The following is a 24599-nucleotide window of genomic DNA, read 5'->3' on the forward strand; positions in this document are numbered from 1 at the left end:
TGTATAAAGTCTAATCTGAGATTAATTTGTCTCAAACTAAAGTCTACTTTGACTGAAGAAATTTCTCCGATTAAGTTAGATGATCCAAGTTCAGTTATTTCTTTTCTGTTTGAAATATACGAGTGACAGATTGTGCAAATAAAATATCCATTATTATTAATATTAATAGATATGTTACGTACATTTATATATATATATATATATATATATATATATATATATATATATTTCTTTCAATTTCTTGCCTTAATACACAAACATTCTTAGCCTATATTTTATAAGGCTCTATCGTGTTCAGCGGTATCAAATAACATAACCTATAATTATATTATGTTCATAACAACCATTAGTAATTATTAATGGATATGATAGGTACATTCATAAATGTTCAATTAACTGTATTATTAAACGAAAATTGTCGTTTTATAAAGCTTTATTATGTTCAGCAGTATCAAACACCATAACATGATAACAACTTGGAGAACAGTCAACCTTCTTCTTATTGTCCGCCATTATTTACATTGAAAAAAAAAAACAGTGTCTCCAACAGAGTGTATTACGGAAAGTCGCCAAAAAGTAGTTGTAAAGTCGCTAGATTTCTCATTATCAACAAAGAAAGATTAAATTTGGTCACTATGGGGTGCTAAAAAGGTCACTAAATCCCTCTTTAAGCAATATAAAAGTTAAAAGAAATTGTTGTTGAAAAAGAGTTAAAATCGCTAGATTGGCAACACTGAACAAACCTGTATAACATTGTCCGCGCATCACGTATTTCACCTCTTTATGCGATGTTGCCAAATCCTTTTCACGTGAACTTAGATTGCATTTGAACCAAGGTAATTTGATCGCAGAAAAGTTTTATGCAATAGAAGAAGTGTCTGAACTCGGTTTACTTTTCGATCTTCGATCAGAATTGACCTTTAATCAGGGAGTTTTATACAATTGGGCCTTAGTCTTGTCCTCCTTCTTAAAGATAGGTACGATTATGGACTCCTTTCATTGTTCTGGTACAATGGAGAAGAAACTAGGGAAGAAAATTAGAGAGAAAAAGGAGAGAAGTTAGGCCTATAAGAAGATTCTATTTTTTCTTTATTCTACGTACGATATTCTCGGAATACATACGTAACCTATAACTTATGCAATAAATTTATTTTATAACATAGTCTACTTGATTCTGACTGGAGAAGATATTTTGAGTTAACATGCAGCCTAACGGCTAGAGTTGCGGTCTTGTAGAATACTGGTCCGGTAGTTTTGGTAGAATACGAAAATCGGGTATTCTACGGTAGAAATGGTGGTAGAATTGGTATTAGTTGGTACATAGAATGTGATGAATATGGGAAAGAATGGAAGTGGAGGAGGTGTAAGAAGGAGATGGCTTTGACATGTACTCTTGAACCAGAGTTCAGTTCCAGCAGGGATGGTTTCAACATGTGCAATATTAACGGAGTTGAGATGTCCCTCCAAGCGGCTGGCCGTCTGTTGCAATGTGTGGACGTCAATTGTCTTATGGCGGGCCTCCTCTCACTGGGCATATGGCAGCTCCGTCACTGTCAAGCACCGTTATGCCGGGCTACTGGTCACACCGTATAAGGACCTCGGAGCGCAGTTTAATCACTCACTGACGTGATTATCTTTTTACTCGGAGCATTTTTGTTTTTGCACGCTTAGCGTCGCCCCTCTTTGAGGTTACGGGGACAAACCTATTCTTGCACAGGGAACTTACACATCATTTTGTACTTCGGTGCTAGCTATCTAAACTACGTAGCTCTGGGTTAGGATTGCCTAAGTTATATCTAGTCTTTGTGCCCACCTGATGTTTTTTTTTTTTTTTTTTTTTTTTTTTTTCATTTTCAATGTATTTATTTTACGACACTTTATCAATTGCTATGGTTACCTAGCGTCTGAGTGTCATGAAGGTGGTAACGTGGTAATTCCAGCGAATTTAGTCCAGGATTCAGAGCCGAAAGTTACCCAGTATTTGCTCTTATTGATTTGAGGAAAACCCCGAACAAAACCTCAACCAGGTAAATTTATCCCAACGAGAATTTGAACTTGGTCCCGCTTGTTTCACTGTCAGACATGCTAACCGTTACTCCACAGCGGTGGACCCGACCTGATGTTAGATAAAATTACGGTGGGACTTTTATGACTTGAGGTTGGCAATGGTATTTGGTCTGGATTTAAGATGATGATGATGATGATGATGATGATAATAATAATAATAATAGTAATAATAATAATAATAATAATAATAATAATAAATATTTATGCCATCCTAGCATTATAAACAGGTTGTTACTACATTCAATGTCGTTCGTAATCGGCTTATTATGGCACGCGTGCAAGTAATAGCAATGAACGTATTCGCTATGACGTAATACCGTAACGCTTGGGTCGGGATGCATGCAACTCGCAACTCGTGTCATTTATTTAATTATTTATTTATTTACTTATTTATTTATTTATTTATCTATTTATTTATTTATTTATATATTTATTTATTTATTTATTACTAGCCGTACCCGTGCGCTCCGCTGAAGCTTTAGAAATAAATATAAAGCAATTACATAATTAAAATACGACATTTGATCCAGGGAACATTCGTGTTTGATAGAAGGATAAATCGTTTAATATGTTACTTAATTTAAATTGCATCTAAATAATTAAAATGCGATCATTTTGGTCCAGAGACCACTCATTGGTGCAATAACAATTCCTTTAACATGTTTATAATTTTTATTACATGCAACCATAGTTTAATGAACATTGACATCATTTAGATTTAATGTGTATACTTTATTTTACTTGTTACAGGTTTCCATTGAATTATGGTAATAACTTAATTTTAACCCTTGTTTTCTACGTATTCAGTAAATGGCGTTTGGCCCACTATGGTTCTGAACCCTTCAAATAACTTAAATTATATTATGTAATATTACATTACATATATTATATTATATTATATTATATTATATTTTATTATATTACATTACATTATATTATATCGGAAGTTACTGTAATAAGATTATAGCACTATGTCCATCTAGAGAAACTACACTTTCCAATGGTGAAATAATAATTAATTATACAAATCGGTTAATTTAGCTTCTGATATTACTTCATACAAACATAGAAACATTCAACATTCTCTGTAGGCTATCTTTCATAGCTTTCGATTGTTGCTGTCCAAGGTCCCTTATAGACGAAGTCATTTGTTTTTTATTTCATTATACGGCCAGATGGCAGTTATTTTAATTTTAAAACGCATTTATCTCATTAAATATCAGTCCTATCAAAATTTTTCAAGGAATAAAACTTATCGCAAATTATTTTTAAAGAAAATTTTGTTAAGTAACATTTAAAAAAAAAATCAATAATAAGCGAGATATTTCGATTTATTTAATTCAGGCCCCCTTATAACCCCCCTTTTAAATAATGTATTTTGAATGCCATATAGCCTAAAATCTAAGTTACAACGAACATAATTTATATTCCAATTTTCATCGAAATCCGTTCATCCATTATAGCGTGAAAAGGTAACAAATATCCAGACAGACAGACAGACATACAAACAAAAATGTCAAAAAAGCTATTTTCGGTTTCAGGGTGGTTAATTATATATGTTAGGACCAATTATTTTTGGAAAATCGAAAATTACCAGAAAAATTTCGGCTACAGATTTATTATTATTATTATTGATGTTGTTTCATTATTGATACCGTTAAAACTAGAAAATGCATATTCTCTTCAAAATATTTTGGATTTTGAACTAGTACTGGATGAAAATCATTCTGAAAGTGAAAAGTCAGTGATATTTGAAACTATAGTGGAGGATTTTTCATCTGTAGCATAGTTTCAGATTTAATTTTCTTAATACATCTTCCGTTTTTCTTACTAGAAATTTAAGATAAACGTTATTTTCATTGTACAGTATATTTCCATCAAAATGTAAGAGCTTATCGTCTGAAATTCTTATTTGTATTATTTTGATAAGCTGAAGTCTTAATGTACTATCAAGTTATTTCTTATTATTCAGTCAATAAAGTTCGTGTACGTTAGTGAAATAACACTTTTCTACTGACTTTAATGCCTGAACATTCTAATTCAAGACGTCTCAGACTTTCAATGCAATAACGACTTAAATTTACCATAATTTATTTACAAATATTTTTAAATGTATTGTGTTTAAATTATAACTGATATTGAATTTGAATATTATACAAAACAAATGATGCGAGTATATTTATTATTAAAATGTCTACATTGTTCTAAAACTTTGACATTATTTTTTTCAAAACATGGGTTTTCAACTTAAGCTGTTATTGCACCCAGCGCCTAAATCGATGCCATATTGTTTGGACATTCTTAACTATACATATTTCTGCAGATTTTATATCCTTTGCTACAAAGAAACTCTATCACTGTCCGTTGTTCAGCCAGTGTAACTATTTTCAAGTAGACATATATCTTGCAATTAATTTATAACATTTTACGTGTGCTAATTATAATTAAGATAATTATCTTGGTAGATATTGTGCAGCAATAACAATGTTGTCGGTATATGTCGAGAAACATACAGTAAATGGTAGGGAAAGTTTTTATATTTGTTTCTTTTAGTCTTGTATATTATATATTTTTGGAAGTAATTAGACAAAATATATTGTTTTCGCATTTTTATTAAAAGATCGATTTATATTATTTTATATTATAATCATATACATCTCTAGTTACTGAATAGTCAAAGTCCTCTGTGGACGGAGTTTGTAAACAGTTCTGAAACTTTTGAGAAATTAGATCTCAGCTCACAGTTGCAATACCGAAAAATCTTCATCAAAATGAAATCACTGTGAAATTTCGTTTCACATCTATATTTTATCGTTGTCATGTAAGATTTTACTTAGTTACTTGGTTGCCTTCTGTCAGAATTACATGTCCAAATTCTTACAAATATCATCGAATAATTTATAATTACATATCAACAACTTTCTTATCATTATTCCCATACTAATCAAGTCATTCATTAATGCTACGACTTTGTCATAATATGGCAATCTGAAGTTCATCTCTTAACATTAATTCACAAAAAAATAATACAGCGCTGCAGGATCCCAGCATTTTGGGTCAAATATGTTTTGATTCGATGACATATCAAGGTTATAGTGTAACCTAGATTTCAATTTATCCGTTAAGTATTGTGGATCGATGATCATGCATTCTAGTTCTGCATATAAGAAATTAACCTGTGACCCTTAACCACGAAATTATAACTTGTCTCCTTCGCGTTGAACCGGAGACAGGGATCAAAAGCAAAGATGGATACTTTAGAAGAACCGTAAGATAAACAAGACAGTTCCAAACGTCAGTCAAAGTCATTTGCCATGCATATCACTTAAAAATGACGTTCAAAGTTTGTTATTGTACATTTCTACAGTTGAAAAAATGACCTTGCTGCCTTACCTCATCAGTTTCCATCTAAATGGTAATATTTTCGGCTAAAAATCGAGTGGACCCAGGATCGAATCCTGGCAGAGAATTGAATATTTATTTAAGAATCTGAACGAACAGAATAAATACGTTATTTGTAAAATTTGATAGTACTTATAATTAGGGACAGTATTCTGTCACAGGGCGTACGGAGATAAGATTAGCTGTTCATAGACTATATTGAAGTGACGTCATATTTCTCGCGGGCCACATCAAGGAACACGTACATCATGTTTGTGCTGAAGTTGACGTTCTATTCATGATTCAAAACTAGACTTCATAGACTGTTTACAATGCCTTATGGTGGTAAAGTCTGATACTACGATAATCCTTCCTACGATTTAAAATATTTTTAAATTTTATTTATTTATTTATTTATTTATTTATTTACTTATTTCTACCGGCAGAGTTAACACCCTAAGGCATTCTCTTTCATTCAACCAGTATAAAAATACATACTTATTTATAGCTTTTAATGAATCCAGAGGTTCATTGTCGCCCGTCATCAATCTCCATCTAATAAAGATTAATTCAGTCTCTACTCCTGCTACTACTACTGCTACTACTGATGATGGTGCTGCAATACTACTGCTGATGCTGGTGCTGGTGCTGCTGCTACTACTACTACTACTACTACTACTACTAATTTACTACTACTACTACTACACTGCTAATACTACATTCTCGATTCTATCCTACACGCTGGGACCTGATATCCACCTGAAACCATAATACATTTACCAATGACAATGAAAACTTCCATTCTTTGCAGAGGATTCGAACACAGGATTGAGGATCCTATACTACATTGTAGCTAAATTTGCGTATAAAATTGCCGGCAACAATAGTAATAAATACTGTAATAATAATACTTTATCTAGTCTGACCTGAGCATTTTTCTTATTTGAGGTCTTTTCATTAGTATTGTTTATTTTTGTAAACAATAAACAACACCTGTTCAATCTAAATGGAAATTACAGAACAGCGATGTCTGGAATGGGCACCCCATATGAGCAATAAGATATTCATTCATGACAGGGAGTGGCATGAGAAGATTCAATATACTTGTGTTGCCTCGCGACCATTGTTCTAGGACTGTTGATTTCAATCAGTTGAGTGTGACACAACCAGTGCACGATCGTTTGTGGAGAAAACAGAACACAATGTTATCCTTGTCACGAAGAGCGAGGGAAAATGCCGCTACACGAATTTTATATCCGGTACTAGAAACCTTGAACGGCGTTAGCTAAATGGTTGAAGCTGGATTAATAAAAAAAAAAACTTCTCGGTGATATTTTGGTATATCATTTCATAGCACTTTAGAACCAAAACGAATTCCTATTTTTACACAGCATTCGTAGTAATTTGATTAGTGGCTAACCCTAAGTGATATATATATTTTTTAATTTTACTCGCAGCTAAATTTGGACTTTTATTAAAACAATTGAAAACTATATTCACCCATTTTATAGCAGTTGTTGGAATATCTTTTGCTTGCATCTAGAAACAACCGGAACCTTAAAATTAGAATTTTCTTGGGAAAATAGATTCCTGAAGTTCTTCTGTAGTGTGAAAATTGTACTTTAGAACAGGCATTTCAAGCGCGACCATTTCTAGCCTTTAAACGAGGTGTATCAGTGACGTATCTCTTTTAAGCGAGTGCCTGCATACAATTCTGTGGACTTCTTGTCAGAGGTTACAATATGCCCGTACTTGACATCCTTGCTTTAGAATTTTGTTTTTTAAGAAGGCTCGAAACTTCCTACTTCTATAATTCTAAATTTTCCTCTATTCCTGACCAATTTTCTCAGTATCTATTATGTGATGAAACTTCACATTTTTATCGGATATTCTAGCAGTATTTCTCTAAATCTTACTTTGACTTTCCTATAATTTTAAGAAAATTATGTGAGATGTAAATTTGATTAAAGAACGTAAATTAAAGAATAATAATTTTGTTTTGTATTTTCTTTTACATAAAACATCTACTTTAGGTTTGGAAGTAAAGCCCAAAAAGACAAATCTATTTTAATATTATCCTCCCATCTACTTCTCGGCCTCCCCAAAGGTCTTTTTGCCCAGATCTTCTAACTAACAATCTATATGCATGCATTCCTAGATTCGCCCATACGTGCTACATGCTTTGCCCATCTCAAACATTTGGATTTAATGTCCCTAATTATGTCAGGTGAAGTATATAATGCGTGCAATTCTGCGTTGTGTAACTTTCTCCATTCCACTGTAACTTCATCTCTCTTAGCCCCAAAAATTTTCTAAGCACCTTATTCTCGAACACCCTTAATCTCTGTTCCTCTCTCAAATTGACACTCCAAGTTTCACAACCATACATAACAACCGGTAATATAGGCCTAACTGTTTTATAAATTCCAATTTTCAGCTTTTTCGAGAGCAGACTGAATAATAAAAGCTTCTCAACCGAGTAATAACAGGCATTTCTCATATTTATTCTGCGTTTAATTTCCTCCCGAGTGTCATTTATATTTGTTACTGTCGCTCCAACCTATTTGAACTTTTCGATCTTTTGAAAGGACAAATTTTCAATCTTTATATTTTAATTTCGTATTATGGTCTGGTCACGAGACATAATCATATGCTTTGTTCTTTCTGGGTTTACTTCAAAACCTATCTCCTTACTTGCTTGAAGTAAAATTTCCGTGTTTTCCCTAATCATTTATTTGACATAAATTATGTTATTTTGATCAAAATACTGTTCAAAAACAAACATCTTTACTTTTGTCGATTTACCACGTGCGACCACCTCTTAAGCTATGGACAGCCTACACTGTAAATCCCTCCCACTCTATACAAAAGCAATTCTCCTCCATGAAAAAGCATCCAGCATTGACAGCCAGCATTATGTTATGACAAAGAAAAGAATTCATATTTCACCACTAACTTGATCAAAAGAGATTTAAAGAAACACCAGAATAGAATTTTATTAACTATGTATATTTTAATAATATTACTATTACGCTCTTATTTTAGTCGATCATGCGACCTTGTCTGATTCACAAACAGTCACTTTCCGATACCGGTATTGCTCTTGTTCAGGATTATTCGGGCATAACGGATCCCACAGAATTGGCTAAATGTTACTGATCTATACTATTTGATTAAATGTTACTGGAAACGGAACCAATATTCGTTCCACCTCAGTAATGTTAACATTGCAATTAAATACCACTTGAGACAAACAAATAAAGTCAGTCAGTACTCACTCAGTCACTCAGTCAGTCACTGTCAGCCACTCAGTCACTCGGTCACTGACAGCTAGTCAGTCACAGTCACTCAGCTACTGTTAATCACAGTCACTCAGTCACTTTCAGTCAGTCAGTCACAGTTACTCAACCACTGTAGGTCATAGTCACTCAATCGCTGTCAGTAGCTCAATCACTATCAGTCACTTAGTCCCTTTTAGTCACATTTATACTCATTCGGCCAATCACAGTTAGTGGATCACTCAATCACTGTCAGTGACATTCATCTAGTCACTGTCAGTCACTCAGTCGTTAATCACAATCAGTCACTGTCACTCACAATCGCTGTCATTATCAGTCACAATCACTGTCACTACCAGTCTCCAGTCGTTGATAACTAGAATAAAATTAGTCAGTCACAGTCAATCACAGTCATTGACCCGACCACTCACTCACTGACAGTCACTCTTTACGCATTTTTTCCTCATTCCTCTTTTTTTATGTGTCTTCTTTGTCAAATTCTCATGTATTTTTTTGCTTTCACTTTGTCTCTTTTTCTTTCGTACACTGTTTTGTCTTTCCTTTCTCTTCTTTTTCGTATTTCCTGTTCCTTTTTTCGTCTCTTTTCTCCTCCCTTTATTTATACCTTTCTTTCTTTTCCCTTTCTGTTTTCATTTTATCTTTCCTACTTTTCCTTCCGTTTCTTTTTCCGTCTTTTTTTCTTTTCTACTTCTATCCTCGTTCTTGACTTGTTACTTTTCAGTACTTTCTTTGTTTACCCTTTCATCTTTCTTTGTATTTTTATTTGCTATTCCTTTCTTTGCTTCCATTTCTCACTATTTCTTCATTATTTTCTCTTTCGTTCAATTAACAATTCTTTGTATATTCATTCTTTCGTTCATTCTTTCTTTCTCTCTCTTCTCTCTTCTCTCTTCTCTCTTCTCTCTTCTCTCTTCTCTCTCTCCTCTCTCTCTCCTCTCTCTCTCTCTCTCTCTTGGATTATTTCTGTATTTTTTTATTTCTTTGTCATTTTCTTTTTTTTTTTAGTCAAAGTTGGTTTGCAGCCTTCGCTTATCAGCATTTATGTAGATGACATTATAAAACATGGAAACGAGCGGTAACTCCTGTATGAAAATGAACAAAAACAAATATCTCATTATAGGGCTACTACTAAATGCTGACGATATAGAATACAAAATAATGTACTGAGGACGATTTACAACGATCGGTCCATAAGTTATATCAACTCGGGAAACCGTACAGTCTTAAAATATCTCTAAGGAAAATTAAGGTAATGACTTACTATGAAAAATATCCTGTGCGCTCCAAAATTATAATAGAAAATAAATCTCTAGAACAAGTCTCTCACTTCGGTTATTTAAGAAGTAATATAAGTTTTGATCTACATAGATAGAGATATTCAAAATAAAATAAATAAATTTCAATGAATATGTGGAACCGTCAATAGAACACTTCAAAATAAGACAAGGAAAGAAATAAAAATAAAATGTTACAAGATAATGGCTGTTTCAATTATTATGTTTGGAAGTGAGTTTTGGATAATAAAAGAAAGATATAAAAGCAAAATACAATCGGCAAAAATGAGATTCTCCGTAGAGTGGTGGGTTGTTCATGAAACGATCAGCTAAGACATGAAAATATACGAGAATAGCTTAACGTATACAGTTTAAAAATAGAAGGATGTAAAGAAATCTGGAGAATGCATTTAAATAAGAATTGCAACCCTAGTATCTATGTAACAACTTGTAAGTAAGAGGGATGTTGAGCGTCCAAGGAAACGATAGCTACATCTCGATTACACAAGTGATTATATCACTTCGGAAAAAGTATTATTTGTCTTTCTTGTGTTAAATTTTATATTACCTTGTTAACATGTCTCAGCCTGCTATTCGCCATCATCAGAACTGGCTGTTGCCGGTCTTGGCGCCTTTTGTTTTGTTTCCTGTGGGGGTGTGATTGTGTAGTGTAATGTGGAGTCATAGAATGTGTGTGTTCTGAAATTTAGTTGTGTGTTGAGAACTTCATTTGAATGTGTTTTTGTGTGTCTGTATATTTCGTATTGTTCTAGTGTGTTTAGTTTCTGGCTTTTAGATTAGATGTGTAGAATTTCCATGTCTGTGTTGATGTCTCTTTAGGTGTGTGATTAGCATTTGTGATGTGTTTTGCATATGTGGAAGTGTTTTATAATTTTGTTATGGCTGTGATGTGTTCTTTGTAATGTGTTTGAAATGATCTGCCTGTCTGTCCTACGTAGAAGTTGTTGCAAGTGTTGCATTTAAGTTCGTACATTAAGCCTGAGTGGTTGTATTTGTTTATTTGTGTGTTGAGATGTTTTTGTAGAGTGCTATTTGTTCTGCATGCGATATTATAATTTAATTTCTTGAATGAGGTTGCAATCTTGTGTGTGTTTTTGTTTTCGTATGTTAGTGTGATGTATTTTTTGTGTTCTTGTGTTTGTGTTGTATTTCTATGTTTTTAGTAATTATGTTTTGTCTTTCTTATTATGCTGTCTATTATGTTGGGGTTGTATCCGTTTGTAATGTTGAACAGCAGTGACAAAAAAACTGGACCGACCCTTGTAGCTGATTTCAGAGCCTTGTTCACTCCAGAGCACGATAGACTGGTAGGTAACTAAGACTTTCGTGGTTCGAATCCTGCCTGAGAAGGAAATTTTTTTGTTCCTTATTCAAATTTATTCCCAATACTTTTCGATTGCAGCGATATTTTACTACTTAATTAACTTATTATTCCCAGAACATGAATTTTATCAGCAATCGAAAAGTATTGTGAATAAATTTGAATAAGGAACAAAAAAAAAGTTTCCTTTCCAGGCAGGATTCGAACCACGAAAGTCTTAGTTACCAGTCTATAGTGCACTGGAATGAACAAGGCTCTGAAATCAACTACAAGTGTCGATCCGGTTCTTTTTGCCACTACTGTACATTACACTACACAAACACACCCCCCAGAAACAAAACAAAATCCGCCAAGACCAGCAACAACCAGTTCTGATGATGGCCAATAGCAGACTGAAACATTTAACACAAGAAAGACAAATAATACGTTTCCCGAAGAAACGATAGACTTGAACATTGTGAAGACGGAACAGACACTGTTGCCTAATCCTTGCAACGAAGATGATGACTCCTTTTTATCATTTCTTTCTCTTTTTTGTTCTTTCTTTCTTTCTTTCTTCCTTTCTTTCTTTAGGTTAACTTTCACAATTTCCGAACATTCTTGACCACTGTTCATACCTAAACATTTCCCCATTGTTGCGATACCCTGGGATTCAGCAACGGAGTTGAGCGCCTTCCAACTAAGACAACTCAGAAGGACATCATACCGACAACAACGTACGTCCACGCATCCCAAGAAATCTGAACACACGACCGCGACTTCCCCATACCACCACAGCCGGGGAGGTTAACGCGCGCCTCGTGCATATTTTTGAGAGTGCTGCACACGCTCCAATAAGCCACACGACACATCCTGGGCGCAGTTGCTGACCTCGTGATTCGTAGCGAAGGTCGAGCGGAAGCGGCACTGGTCCATCCAGTTCGGTCCAGCCCGACGGACGTCCGGCTGTGCTGTGCTACACCCACACACATCAGCGACTGCTGCGGCCGGCCGCGGGGAAATCCCCCTCTATCCTTGATCTCACCACATACCAAGCTCTGCAGATTTTTCATCTCCTCTGCAAAATTTTGATCTCAGTAGTCTTTATTTCAATCACGATCGAAATCCCACGTTATTGATGCACGTGAAGAAAGGGCATTTAACCCTATACTTGTGTCAAAATCGAACTTTTTAAATATTATTTTTTGAGCTAATACTCTTCGTTACTATCGTGGCAAGATCCATCATTCTGTTCACAATCCACAGAATGCAAATATAGCATATTATACAAACATCGCAGATATACTGTTCTCCAACCAGGAGATAAACCGTGAAAGGAATGTGTTTACTATTGCGTCATCTATTGGAGCGAAGTAAATAGATAATATTACCGTTATAACGTCAGTTTAAAAATCATGCGCTCTCCTGCCTATGTTATTTCCTGTATGGAGGGATTAAAAGACCAGGAGATTAACAGTGATCTAATTTTGTAACTAGGGTAGTATAAAAATGTGTATATCAGTCTTATTGTTTGTGCTGTGAGACTTAGCCAATAGAGATACGAGTACCCACGTGTGTGACCTTATGACATCTTATGACATCAACTTTCATTCACAGCATCACCCCGCTTCCTCTCATTCCCTGGAGACTTTCTCGTGGTTGGAGTACAGTAGGTCTATGTTAAGTTTGACAGTGTTTTATTGCGGATCATAAACTGGCTGAGAAGAAACTGCCTACTGAAGGATGCATTTGAGGGAACGGTGAACGGGAAAGGAGTTCGAAGCAGAAGAAGATATCAGATGATAAACGATATGAAGATATATGTATTATATGAGGAGACAAGGAGGAAGATAAAAAATAGGAAAGATTGGAGAAAGCTGAGTTTGCAGTGAAAGATCTGCCCTTGGGCAGAACACTATGAATGAATGAATGAACAAAATCAATATTTCGTAACGTGATCGACTATATGCGCCATCAACAATTGTTGTAGGCCTATCTGTTCCAATAAATCTTTCCATGTAATTGTGTTTTCTTTCTGTAAATGACCCCAGGGAAAATTACTTTTTGGACAGCCTCGTAATTGCGGTCGAGTGGGAAAAATTTTTCTAAGCACTTGTTTTTATATTATTAACATGCTGGAAGAAAAAATTTAACTTTTTTATCTGCCCCCATGAGAATGTTTGCTTGTTAGCATCGGCTTTCCAATTCTACGCCTTCTTCCTCTTATTCTTTATTTCTTTCGTTTGTAATTCATAACACTAAACTTTGCTTGCTAATTTAGCGCCATGGTTCTTGTTATTAATTAAAATGTGTATCAGTGAAACGTACAAGCAGAGTTCGTATAGGTCAGTTTCTATCTGATGCATTTCCAATTCACTGTGGGCTAAAGCAAGGAGATGCACTATCACCTTTACTTTTTAACTTTGCTCTAGAGTATGCCATTAGGAAAGTCCAGGATAACAGAGAGGGTTTGGAATTGAACGGGTTACATCAGCTTCTTGTCTATGCGGATGACGTGAATATGTTAGGAGAAAATCCACAAACGGTTAGGGAAAACACGGGAATTTTACTGGAAGCAAGTAAAGAGATAGGTTTGAAAGTAAATCCCGCAAAAACAAAGTATATGATTATGTCTCGTGACGAGAATATTGTACGAAATGGAAATATAAAAATTGGAAATTCATCTTTTGAAGAAGTGGAGAAGTTCAAATATCTTGGAGCAACAGTAACAAATACAAATGATACTCGGGAGGAAATTAAACACAGAATAAATATGGGAAACGTCTATTATTATTCGGTTGAGAACCTTTTATCATATAGTCTGCTGTCAAAAAATCTGAAAGTTAGAATTTACAAAACAGTTATATTACCGGTTGTTCTTTATGGTTGTGAAACTAGGACTCTCACTTTGAGAGAGGAACATAGGTTAAGGGTGCTTGAGAATAAGGTTCTCAGGAAATTATGTGGGGCTAAGAGGGATGAAGTTACAGGAGAATGGAGAAAGTTGCACAACGCAGAACTGCATGCATTGTATTCTTCACCTGACATAATTAGGAACATTAAATCCAGACGTTTGAGATGGGCAGGACATGTAGCAGATATGGGCGAATCCAGAAATGCATATAGAGTGTTAGTTGGGAGGCCGGAGGGAAAAAGACCTCTAGGGAGGCCGAGACGTACATGGGAAGATAATATTAAAATGGATTTGAGGGAGGTGGGATATGATATAGAGAATGGATTAATCTTGCTCAGGATAGGGACCGATGGCGGTCTTGTGTGAGGGCGGCAATGAACCTCCGGGTTCCTTAAAAGCCAGTAAGTAAGTAAGTAAGTAAGTAAGTAAGTAAGTAAGTAAGTAAGGTTCTAAATTATATTGTCAGTTTATAATATAATATAGGCCTGATATAATGAAGTACGGAACAGACCATTGGATGCAGTCGTGAAAACAAAAGCGAACAGGAATTTATGTTGTTGATGATGATAATAATGATTATTATTATTGTTATTATTATTATTGTTGTTGTTGTTATTATTATTATTATTATTATTATTATTATTATTATTATTATTATTATTATTATTATTATTATTATTATTATTATTATTAGAGGAAGAGAGCCACGACTATGATGAAATTTAACAGACTATATACGATACATTTACACGAAAAACTTGCTTGAATATTTAGTTAAACTTGAAAAGATATGAACATACGAGTAAACTATTGGCACTACAACTTTAGAATATGAAGAAAATTAATTTTTTCTTCACTGTTGGACACAGAATCACACAACACAGCTGGATGCAAATATTTAATGCTATGCACCATCATTTAGCACGTTGTATGCAGGTTTGTTGTTTACATTTGTCTAAGAAGTTGGTATGTAATTTTGTGTGTGCAGTACGGTCTTATTTTCTCGGGATTAATGACCTGAGATTTCTCGGAAATCCCAATGAACTGAAATTGTGACTACTTAGTTGCAAACAACGTAATTTAAATTTCTGCCTGTCATATAGTCATGAGAATGTCACAGCTCAAAATGTCGCCCGTATTTTTCTACGACGTGACTGCTCATTTGGTTCTGTAAAATGTAAAATGCACTATAAAACATTTAATAAACGTCATTCATATAATCAAACAAAAGTGGTTGAATTCTGTAACTGTTAAATAGCAATTTTTTTAAGATTATTTAGATATGCTAATATCTAATATTATATTATGTTATCGAAAATAATATACGTTAATTTTTTCATTATTTGCTTCATTTTTAAAAACTCTTTCGCTTTTCTGAAATGAAGGCTTGTAATTCTGTTGCTCAGTGTAAGAACCTTGTAACCCTTAAAAGTAAAATAATTCTATTTATACGGATCTAAATCTTATTAGTACATTATGCAACGAGCCTATAATGATAGTAATTAAGAATCGAGTATGGATATTTATGAAACGAGCGCAAGCGAGTGTCATAATTTTCATACGAGATTCTTAATTACCATTATAGGCGAGTTTCAAACGACTTTTAATGCTCGACCATATTTCTAACTTGAAATTACCGGTATTCAGATGTATACATTTTATTTGTAGGTATCTGACAAGATCGGAAGTGATCTTGTTCTAGGTCGTGAATTGTGAGGTGTGCGCAGACGCGAAAGTATTGATTTTTTCCGAGGAACAATAATGTCATTGACCTTGACGTAGTCCCGTTAAACTTGATAATATTATAACATTATAACCTTGATTATTGAATTCGACATTGAAAAACGAGATGGCAAATTGTATTTGAATATTATTTACAATTAACGCTAATTATTATAGTAACAGAACATAACCTTCTGCGGCAGTATTGGATTTCCAGCCTCCGTGACTTTTCGCTAATTCTCTTTCGATTGCATATCCGAGAATAATCGAGACTTGCGGTTTTATAACGATACAAAGCTGACTTGTCATTGGCTGAACACATGTAAGCTGAGTTATCATTGGCTGAAGACCTGTACTTTAATGAGTAGGTGTACTTTAATGACATGCATTAAAGGACTGCTACCAGATGTATAATTAGTACATTTCGGCATGGTCGAGCATAAAATAATTATCATTCCTCTCATTGCAAATATTGTGTAGGTCTAAGTTTCCACATCAGAGAGCGAAAAGAGGTAACAACATTCTGTATTACAATTAAGTAGGCCTACAATGCATACAATGTTAACTTCGATTTTCTCAGCGCAAGCTATAAAAGGGTTTCAACCACAGAATTATAACATTGATTATGGCTACGGTCTGTGATCTAGTCTCATCAGCCTTGTATCATGTATGCAACCGATAATATTCCGCTGAAAAAGATGTTCAGAACTATCATTTTCGTGTACCAAGTGCAAAGAAAGTAATAGCCCTATATTTTGCTAAATGTTTTTAAATAATGATTTTAAATAAATTTAGGAGGAAAATAATATGTAGCAAATAGAAGAACACGCAGGCCGTTAATGCATGGGATGTTAATTTACTTGTACAGTATTATTCGTAATTTAGACAATTTTATTTCGGAATATATGTAGATTTATATTATAATGAATTGCAAAGCAGTGGCTAGGAAGGAAGATATGAGAAGAAGAAAGAAAATGCAGAAAAGGTGAGGGAAGGATGAGGAGAAAGAAACGAGGAGAGAGAAGATAATGAGGATGATGGGAGGATGATGAAAAAATGAGAAAGGGATGATGAGGTGGAAGAAATGAGGAGGAGGGGAAGCTAAGGAGAGAGAAATGAGGTGGAAGTAGGATGAGGAAGAAATATGGTGGAGGAAGGCTAAAGGAGGGAAAATGAGATGTGGAGATAAGGAGAAAAGAAATGAAGGAAGAGTGGAAGGATGAGGAGAAAGAAATGGGGAATAGTGGAGAGCTGGAGGAAGGCATAAAGAGAGGGGGATGAGGAGTAAGAAATCATAATGAGCAAGAGGAAGTGAGAATGAGGGGGAGATGAGGAAGGAATGATAAATTAAGTGGGGAGGATGAGGAGAAAGAAATGAGGATGAGCAGGGAAAATAAGGAGGAAGAAATGAAGAAAGGAGAGAAGAGGATGAGGAGGAGAAAATGAGATGTTGGAAGGATGAGAAAGAAGAAACGAGATAGAGGAAGGATGAGGAGGAAGAAATGAAGAGGGGAAAATAATGAGGATTGTGGAGGATGAGAAGAAAGAAATGTAGGAAAAGTAGAGTGGGTGAGAGAGAAGAAATGGGGATGACGAGGAAGAGATGATCAGGAGGATGTGGAGAAAGAAATGAAGAGGATTGAAAGACAGAAACTAGGAGGATGATGAGAAGGAAGAAATAGGGATGAGAATAAAAAGAAAAAATGAACAGGAGTATGTGGAGGAACAAATGAGGATGATGAAAAGAGAGAAATGCGGATGATGAGAAAAAACAAATGTGTAGTGGAGAAAGATGAGGAGTAGAATAAAAAGGCAGACATGCAGAAGAAGTAATAAAATAAGTATATATAAATTTCAATCATAAGACACATCTGTTTTGCAAATGTTTATTTGCTATATGAATATGGAATATATTAACGTTTTCGCCTTATTGGGCATCATCAGATATAATAAAATATGTAATCTGAACCTCGATCAAATTGAGCAAATAACAAATGAGCAATGTATTATACATGGTGTTGGATCTTCATGAGCTTTATGTATAAAAGTATAAATAAAATGAAGGATAATTAATTTCAATGTGATGCAAACTTTTGAAATTGAAATTGAAATTGATTGTGTATACATATAACTCATGTTACAGTATGAATACAAATTAATCAATTAGAATTATACGATTTATCAATGATGTTAAAATAAATTATGAATAAAATGAATAAAATGAATATATTAACTTAAAAGCGAGTTCGCTTCAAACCACCAACACACTTCTACAAACATCAAGACATATACATATAAATCATCTTCACATATACAGTCCCTGATAAACTTTGATTACACACAGCAATCATCAATGATAATTATCTGTATGTTATTAAAATCAGATGAATAATTCAGATCTAAATGATCAATAATAACCACTATTTGTATCAATGTCAGATAACATTCAGTTCACAAGCGAACTTATACTACACGATTGAAATTCTACATGTATAATTACAACCAATCGACAACATAAGATCCATCAGTAACAACATAACATCAATATTGTATATAGTACCTTAAGACATTCTTCAAACAATGTGAATTTTAATTAATTTTTAAGTTAATATATTCATTTTATTCATTTTGTTCATAATTTATTTTAACTTCATTGACAAATCGTATAATTCTAATTGATTAATTTGTATTCATACTGTAACATGAGTTATATGTAAACATAATCAATTTCAATTTCAATTTCAAAAGTTTGCATCACATTGAAATTAATTATCCTTCATTTTATTTATACTTTTCTCATGAAGATCCAACACCATGTATAATACATTGCTCATTTGTTATTTGCTCAATTTGATCGAGGTTCAGATTACATATTTTATTATATCTGATGATGCCCAATAAGGCGAAAACGTTAATATATTCCATATTCATATAGCAAATAAACATTTGCAAAACAGATGTGTCTTATGATTGAAATTTATATATACTTAATTTATTATATTACTAGACATATCTGAAAATATTCAAATATACAGAATAAAGAAATATAATTACAAAATATACAGAATAAAGAAATATAATTACAAAACAAAACAAAGAGAAATACAACTAAGATAATACAAGCAATATAGAAAGAAGATATAGTAGTATTAACAAAATTTGAGACCGAATGAGCAGCGCTCGTGTTCGGTCGCAGTTCAGATATAATATTAAAATAAATAATAATAATAATAATAATAATAATAATATAAATAAATAAGTAAAATAAAATAAAATAAAATAAAATATAAAAATGAATTGTAAATTATGCAGGAGAAGGTTAAAATACAGAAATGAGGAAGAAGGGAATGAGAAGGAAGAAATGAAGAAGAGAAAGATGATGGGGAAGAAATGAGAAGGGTGGAGATGAGAAAGAGGTAGAGGATGAGGAACTGAAGAGATTGGAAGGAGGGAGTGATGGGGGGAAGAAATAAGGAGAGGGAAGAGAAGGTGGAGAATGAGGAGGAAAAAATGAGACGGAAAAAAGAGGAGGCTGAGGAGTGGGAGAATGATGCGGAAGAAATGATGAAGGTGAAATTTGAAGAAAGTTGCAGAAGTATTGGAAGAAGGAAGAGCAGAATAGTGAGGAGAATCAGATGGGAAAGGAAAGATTTATAAACATTTTAATAGGGAAGAATAGAAAATAGGAATTAAGTAAAAGAATAATAGGAGAAGATATGAGAGAAAGGTACGTATTGGAAGAAGGAAGCGGAGGAACTGCATGAGGAACGGAACAATTGGAATGGTGCGGTCTCAAAGGAGGAAGAACAGAAAATGAATCACAACTCTGAAGTACAACGAGTTAGATATTTGCGAAACCAGGAGTGACGTTAAATTAAATTACATTTATGTAAACTGTAGTTCGAACCCAGACATTGATAGGGTAAGCTTTTGTTCGTGTCCCTTCTTTGACTGCAGCTTGAAGTTTGTAGTGCGTGTAAAACTTATATAGAGAAACAGTGATCTCTAAAAAATTCATAGATTTGTAAGCTTTGTATAAATCATTTGTGCACCAAAACGAAATATTCTAATTCTGAAAGAAGTGTTCCCAGAAATATAGCTATTCATGGATAATTCTGTCAACATTGGGATTTGGGTGCGGTCAGTCCACACAATCCTCTGTATTTTAAGAGTTCAGACAGAAGCTGTACCAACTCGTATTTTACATCCGCTAATGAACTGGATGTACTGTGTTTGTTTCAGTTGGTTCTATTCCCCACCAACACGTGTCAACTCCAGCAGCTACGAGTGTTTGCCATGGAGAGATCCAAGTTCTCCACCAGACAATAAGGTAGGAAAATATTATTATTGTTTTTGGTGACACTAATATTAAGCTTATATATGTTTGATGCTACTATGTGTATGTATGCATGTATCCACCTATGAGTTTGAACAATTCATTTTAATGTGATAATTGAAGGAAACTGTTCCCAGACTTCAGGTATTGCTCTGTCAATAATGCTGACATTCCATGTGTGAATTGGGCAGCGTAGCTACTGTGTGCTTTATTAGTTTGAACAATAATACATAACTGAATCGTAATTCCCAAGGCATTCTACGTATGAAACTGGACTTAAACTGAAGTAACCACAACTCTTCTTCTCCAGAAGCATTATTTACTATCATTATAACATTTTTCTACAGCAATCTTTCATCAGTGTGGTTTTAGGCGTAATAGATCTACTATTGATCAGATTTTTTGTATTCGACCAATATTGGAGAAAAAATGGTAGTATAAGGGTACTGTACATCAGTTATTCATAGATTTCAAAAAGGCGTATGACTCGGTTAAGAGAGAAGTTTTATATAATATTCTTATTGAATTCGGTATTCCCAAGAAACTAGTCCGATTAATTAAAATGTGTCTTAGTGAAACTTACAGCAGAGTCCGTATAGGCCAGTTTCTATCTGATGCTTTTCCAATTCACTGCGGGCTAAAGCAAGGAGATGCGCTATCACCTTTACTTTTTAACTTTGCTCTAGAATATGCCATTAGGAAAGTTCAGAATAACAAAGAGGGTTTGGAGTTGAATGGGTTACATCAGCTTCTGTCTATGCGGATGACGTGAATATGCTAGGAGAAAATCCACAAACGATTAGGGAAAACGCGGAAATTCCAGTTGAAGCAAGTAAAGCGATAGGGTTGGAAGTAAATCCCAAAAAGACTAAGTATATGATTATGTCTCGTGACCAGAATATTGTACGAAATGGAACTATAAAAATTGGAGATTTATCTTTCGAAGAGGTGGAAAAATTCAAATATCTTGGAGCAACAGTAACAAATGTAAATGACACTTGGGAGGAAATTAAACGCAGAATAAATATGGGAAATGCGTGTTATTATTCGGTTGAGAAGCTTTTGTCATCTAGTCTGCTGTCAAAAAATCTGAAAGTTAGAATTTATAAAACAGTTATATTACCAGTTGTTCTGTATGGTTGTGAAACTTGGACTCTCACTGTGAGAGAGGAACAGAGATTAAGGGTGTTTGAGAATAAGGTTCTTAGGACAATATTTGGGGCTAAGAGGGATGAAGTTACAAGATAATGGAGAAAGTTACACAACGCAGAGCTGCACGCATTGTGTTCTTCACCTGACATAATTAGGAACATTAAACCCAGACGTTTGAGATGGGCAGGACATGTAGCACGTATGGGCGAATCCAGAAATGCATATAGAGTGTTAGTTGGGAGGCCGGAGGGAAAAATACCTTTGGGGAGGCCGAGACGTAGGTGGGAAGATAATATTAAAATGGATTTGAGGGAGGTGGGATATGATGGTAGAGACTGGATTAATCTTGCTCAGGATAGGGACCAATGGCGGGCTTATGTGAGGGCGGCAATGAACCTCCGGGTTCCTTAAAAGCCAGTAAGTAAGTAAGTAAGTAAGTAAGTAAGTAGGCCTAAGTAAGTAAGTAAGTAATCTTATTAGAGGTTTTGATTTATCTAGAGAAAACCAAAACTCGAGTGAGACTAATTATTTTCGGTGGGCCAGATATGCAGGGTTTAGAAAGTACCTGACCCATCTCCTGACAATGCCGCTGTAGTCAACTCTCTTGAAACTCATTCTTGGAAGTTTTATTTAATAACATGCAAAATTATGATAAACAATCATGCAAGGCATACCTATACAAACGCTTCATAAGGTGAACTAAAGCTGTCGAGATTTCCTAGCAATGAATCTTTCGATCGCTGATGATGGGTCCTTCAACAAATCCTAACTTTTCTCCCTTTCAATGGATAGAATTGGTAGATTACAAAGCCTTGTGCTTGACATGATTGTCGAATTTTTCTTCGTTTCAGAGCTTTGAAAAGTTTTGTATCATTGCCATAATGAAGGACGAGCATTTACTAATATTCATTTTTGGAGACTGAGGTGCTTCCGATAATGAATTTACAAGAGCAAAAATATCGTCTAAACATACCAAATAAAATAAGGTGTCAAATTTTTCTAGCTGATGTAACAATCCAGTAGCCTCCACAGCTTCCTTCTTTTTATCGCTGCCACACAATTTTTTAGGTCCAAACCAACACTGTTAAATTGGATCTTGAAGAAATGGACGCATTTTTTACTTCTTACCTAAATGCTATCGACTGTAACCATTGCTCTGGATCCATGGTTTAGTTTTAATGCTGAGTCTTTTCCATAAAAAAAAAAACGAAAATTTCGCATATTTTTTGGGTGGGCCTGTGCCCACCTAGCCCACCCGTTGGCTACGCCACTGAATTTAATTGACTATTATATGGTTAGAGAAAGTAGACCTATATCGAGATTAGAAGAAATAAAGTAATCTAATACAATAAAATATAATTGACTTACTAAACTGTCTTGAAATGTCATATTATTGTACTATCTCATTATTACAAATATTCCGCTAGGTGGCAGTAGTGTACCAGTTTTGCCAACTATACAATCTTCATTGAACTCTATGGACGATTACTAGTCACGGAGGCTTTGTTGATTCAGTTTAATTTTTATTAAAAGAGTTGCATTCCACTTCACTTATCAATATATATTAAACAATATCTGATACGTGACTATCCATAATCTCGTACAGCAGAAGCTATAACATAACCTAAATAATATAAACAAGATAAATGATAGAAATTTTTAATTAAGGATGATGAAATAAACATGAATCATTTCAGTAAGGTACAATTATTGAAAGTACAATGTTGACTAACAAAGAAATAATTGCTAGGGAGATGATAAAATTTATTAATAAGCAGCCATGATTGGTTGAAACACGTCGTTCCGTACAGTTTTATTGGTCAAAAGTAGTATGACGTAGCAAAAGTGTAAGTCATAAGAAAATATGTACAGTTTCTGTAAAGTTTTCATCGAATTTTGAAACTAATACCAATCTCACTATTACCAGTATATATTATTTGCTGCTCCAATAAAATGATTAATTTTATAACGTAGTCCTATGTTATTGTTAATTTAGCAACTTTTCTCGTCTTCGTTTCATTGGTCGTCTTCTCTTTTGTTTCTTTCTTTAGTATTGCCATTTTCTTTATCTTCTGATTCATTGCCGTTTTCTTCATCTCCTTTTTCCTATTTACTAATAATTTGAAGTTCTTTATTAATATGAATAGGCCTAGTACTTATTATGTTATTATTGTAATTTTTAAACTTGAATAACTAATATCAGGTCGTTTCCTTCTCCGTTTCTCTATTCTGTGTCATTTTCTTCTTCTCCGTTTCCCTCTTCAGTGTCATTTCCTTATTCGTTTTCGTTTCCAGTATCCTTTCTTTTCCTCCTTTTCCTATTCATTGTCATTTTCCTCTCTTTCATTTTCCAATTCATTGTCGCTTTCTTCTCCTACGTTTTCTTTTCATGTTATTTTCTTCTCCTCCGTTTCCCTAATCACTGTCGTTTTCTTCTCCTGCGTTTTAATTTTAGATCATTTTCTTTTCCACTGTTTTTTATTGTTGTTTTCTACTCCTTCATTTCCCTATTAATTGTCATTTTCTTCTCCTCCTTCCTCTATTTAGTCTATTTCCGCTACTCCTCTGATTTTGAATCAGTATCGTTTTTTCTTCTACTTCTGTTGTCTATTTAGTGTCTTTTCTTCTTCACCCTTTTTCTGTTGAGTGTCTTTTCTTCTCCTCTGTTTTCGGATTCGGTGTCGCTTTCTTCTCTTCTCTTTTTCTATTCAGTGTCGTTTTATTCTCTTCTCTCTTCCTATTCAGTTTCTTCTCCTCTGTTTTTCGATTCAATGTCGTTTTCTTCTCCCTATTCAGTGTCTTTTCTTCTTCTCTCTTTTCCTATTCAGTGTATTTTCTTCTCTCCTGTTTTTCGATTCAACGTCGTTTTCTTCTCCTCCCTTTCCCTATTCAGTGTCTTTTCTTCTCCTCCCTTTCACTATTCAATGTCGTTTTCTTCTCCTCCTTTTCCCTATTCAGTGTCTTTTCTTCTCCTCCCTTTTCCTATTCAATGTCGTTTTCTTCTCCTCCCTTTCCCTATTCATTGTCTTTTCTTCTCCTCTCTTTCCCTATTCAGTGTCTTTTCTTCTCCTCCCTTTCCCTATTCAATGTCGTTTCCTTCTCCTCCCTTTCCCTATTCAGTGTATTTTCTTCT

General features: G+C 34.2%; 1 protein-coding gene across 6 annotated transcripts in view; it reads left to right on the plus strand.

Annotated features, from left to right (window-relative positions):
* LOC138710867 (uncharacterized) overlaps positions 1-24599 on the plus strand; it is a 2470114-nt gene that overhangs the window by 1813558 nt on the left and 631957 nt on the right. For all 6 annotated transcript variants that reach the window (XM_069842040.1, XM_069842041.1, XM_069842042.1 and 3 more), the window contains one exon: positions 20221-20308. In XM_069842040.1, coding sequence (XP_069698141.1) covers positions 20221-20308 — 88 coding nt within the window. The remainder of the gene's footprint in view (positions 1-20220; positions 20309-24599) is intronic.

The sequence above is a fragment of the Periplaneta americana genome, chromosome 12, assembly GCF_040183065.1.
Source record: "Periplaneta americana isolate PAMFEO1 chromosome 12, P.americana_PAMFEO1_priV1, whole genome shotgun sequence".
NCBI classification, from domain to species: Eukaryota; Metazoa; Arthropoda; class Insecta; order Blattodea; family Blattidae; genus Periplaneta; species Periplaneta americana.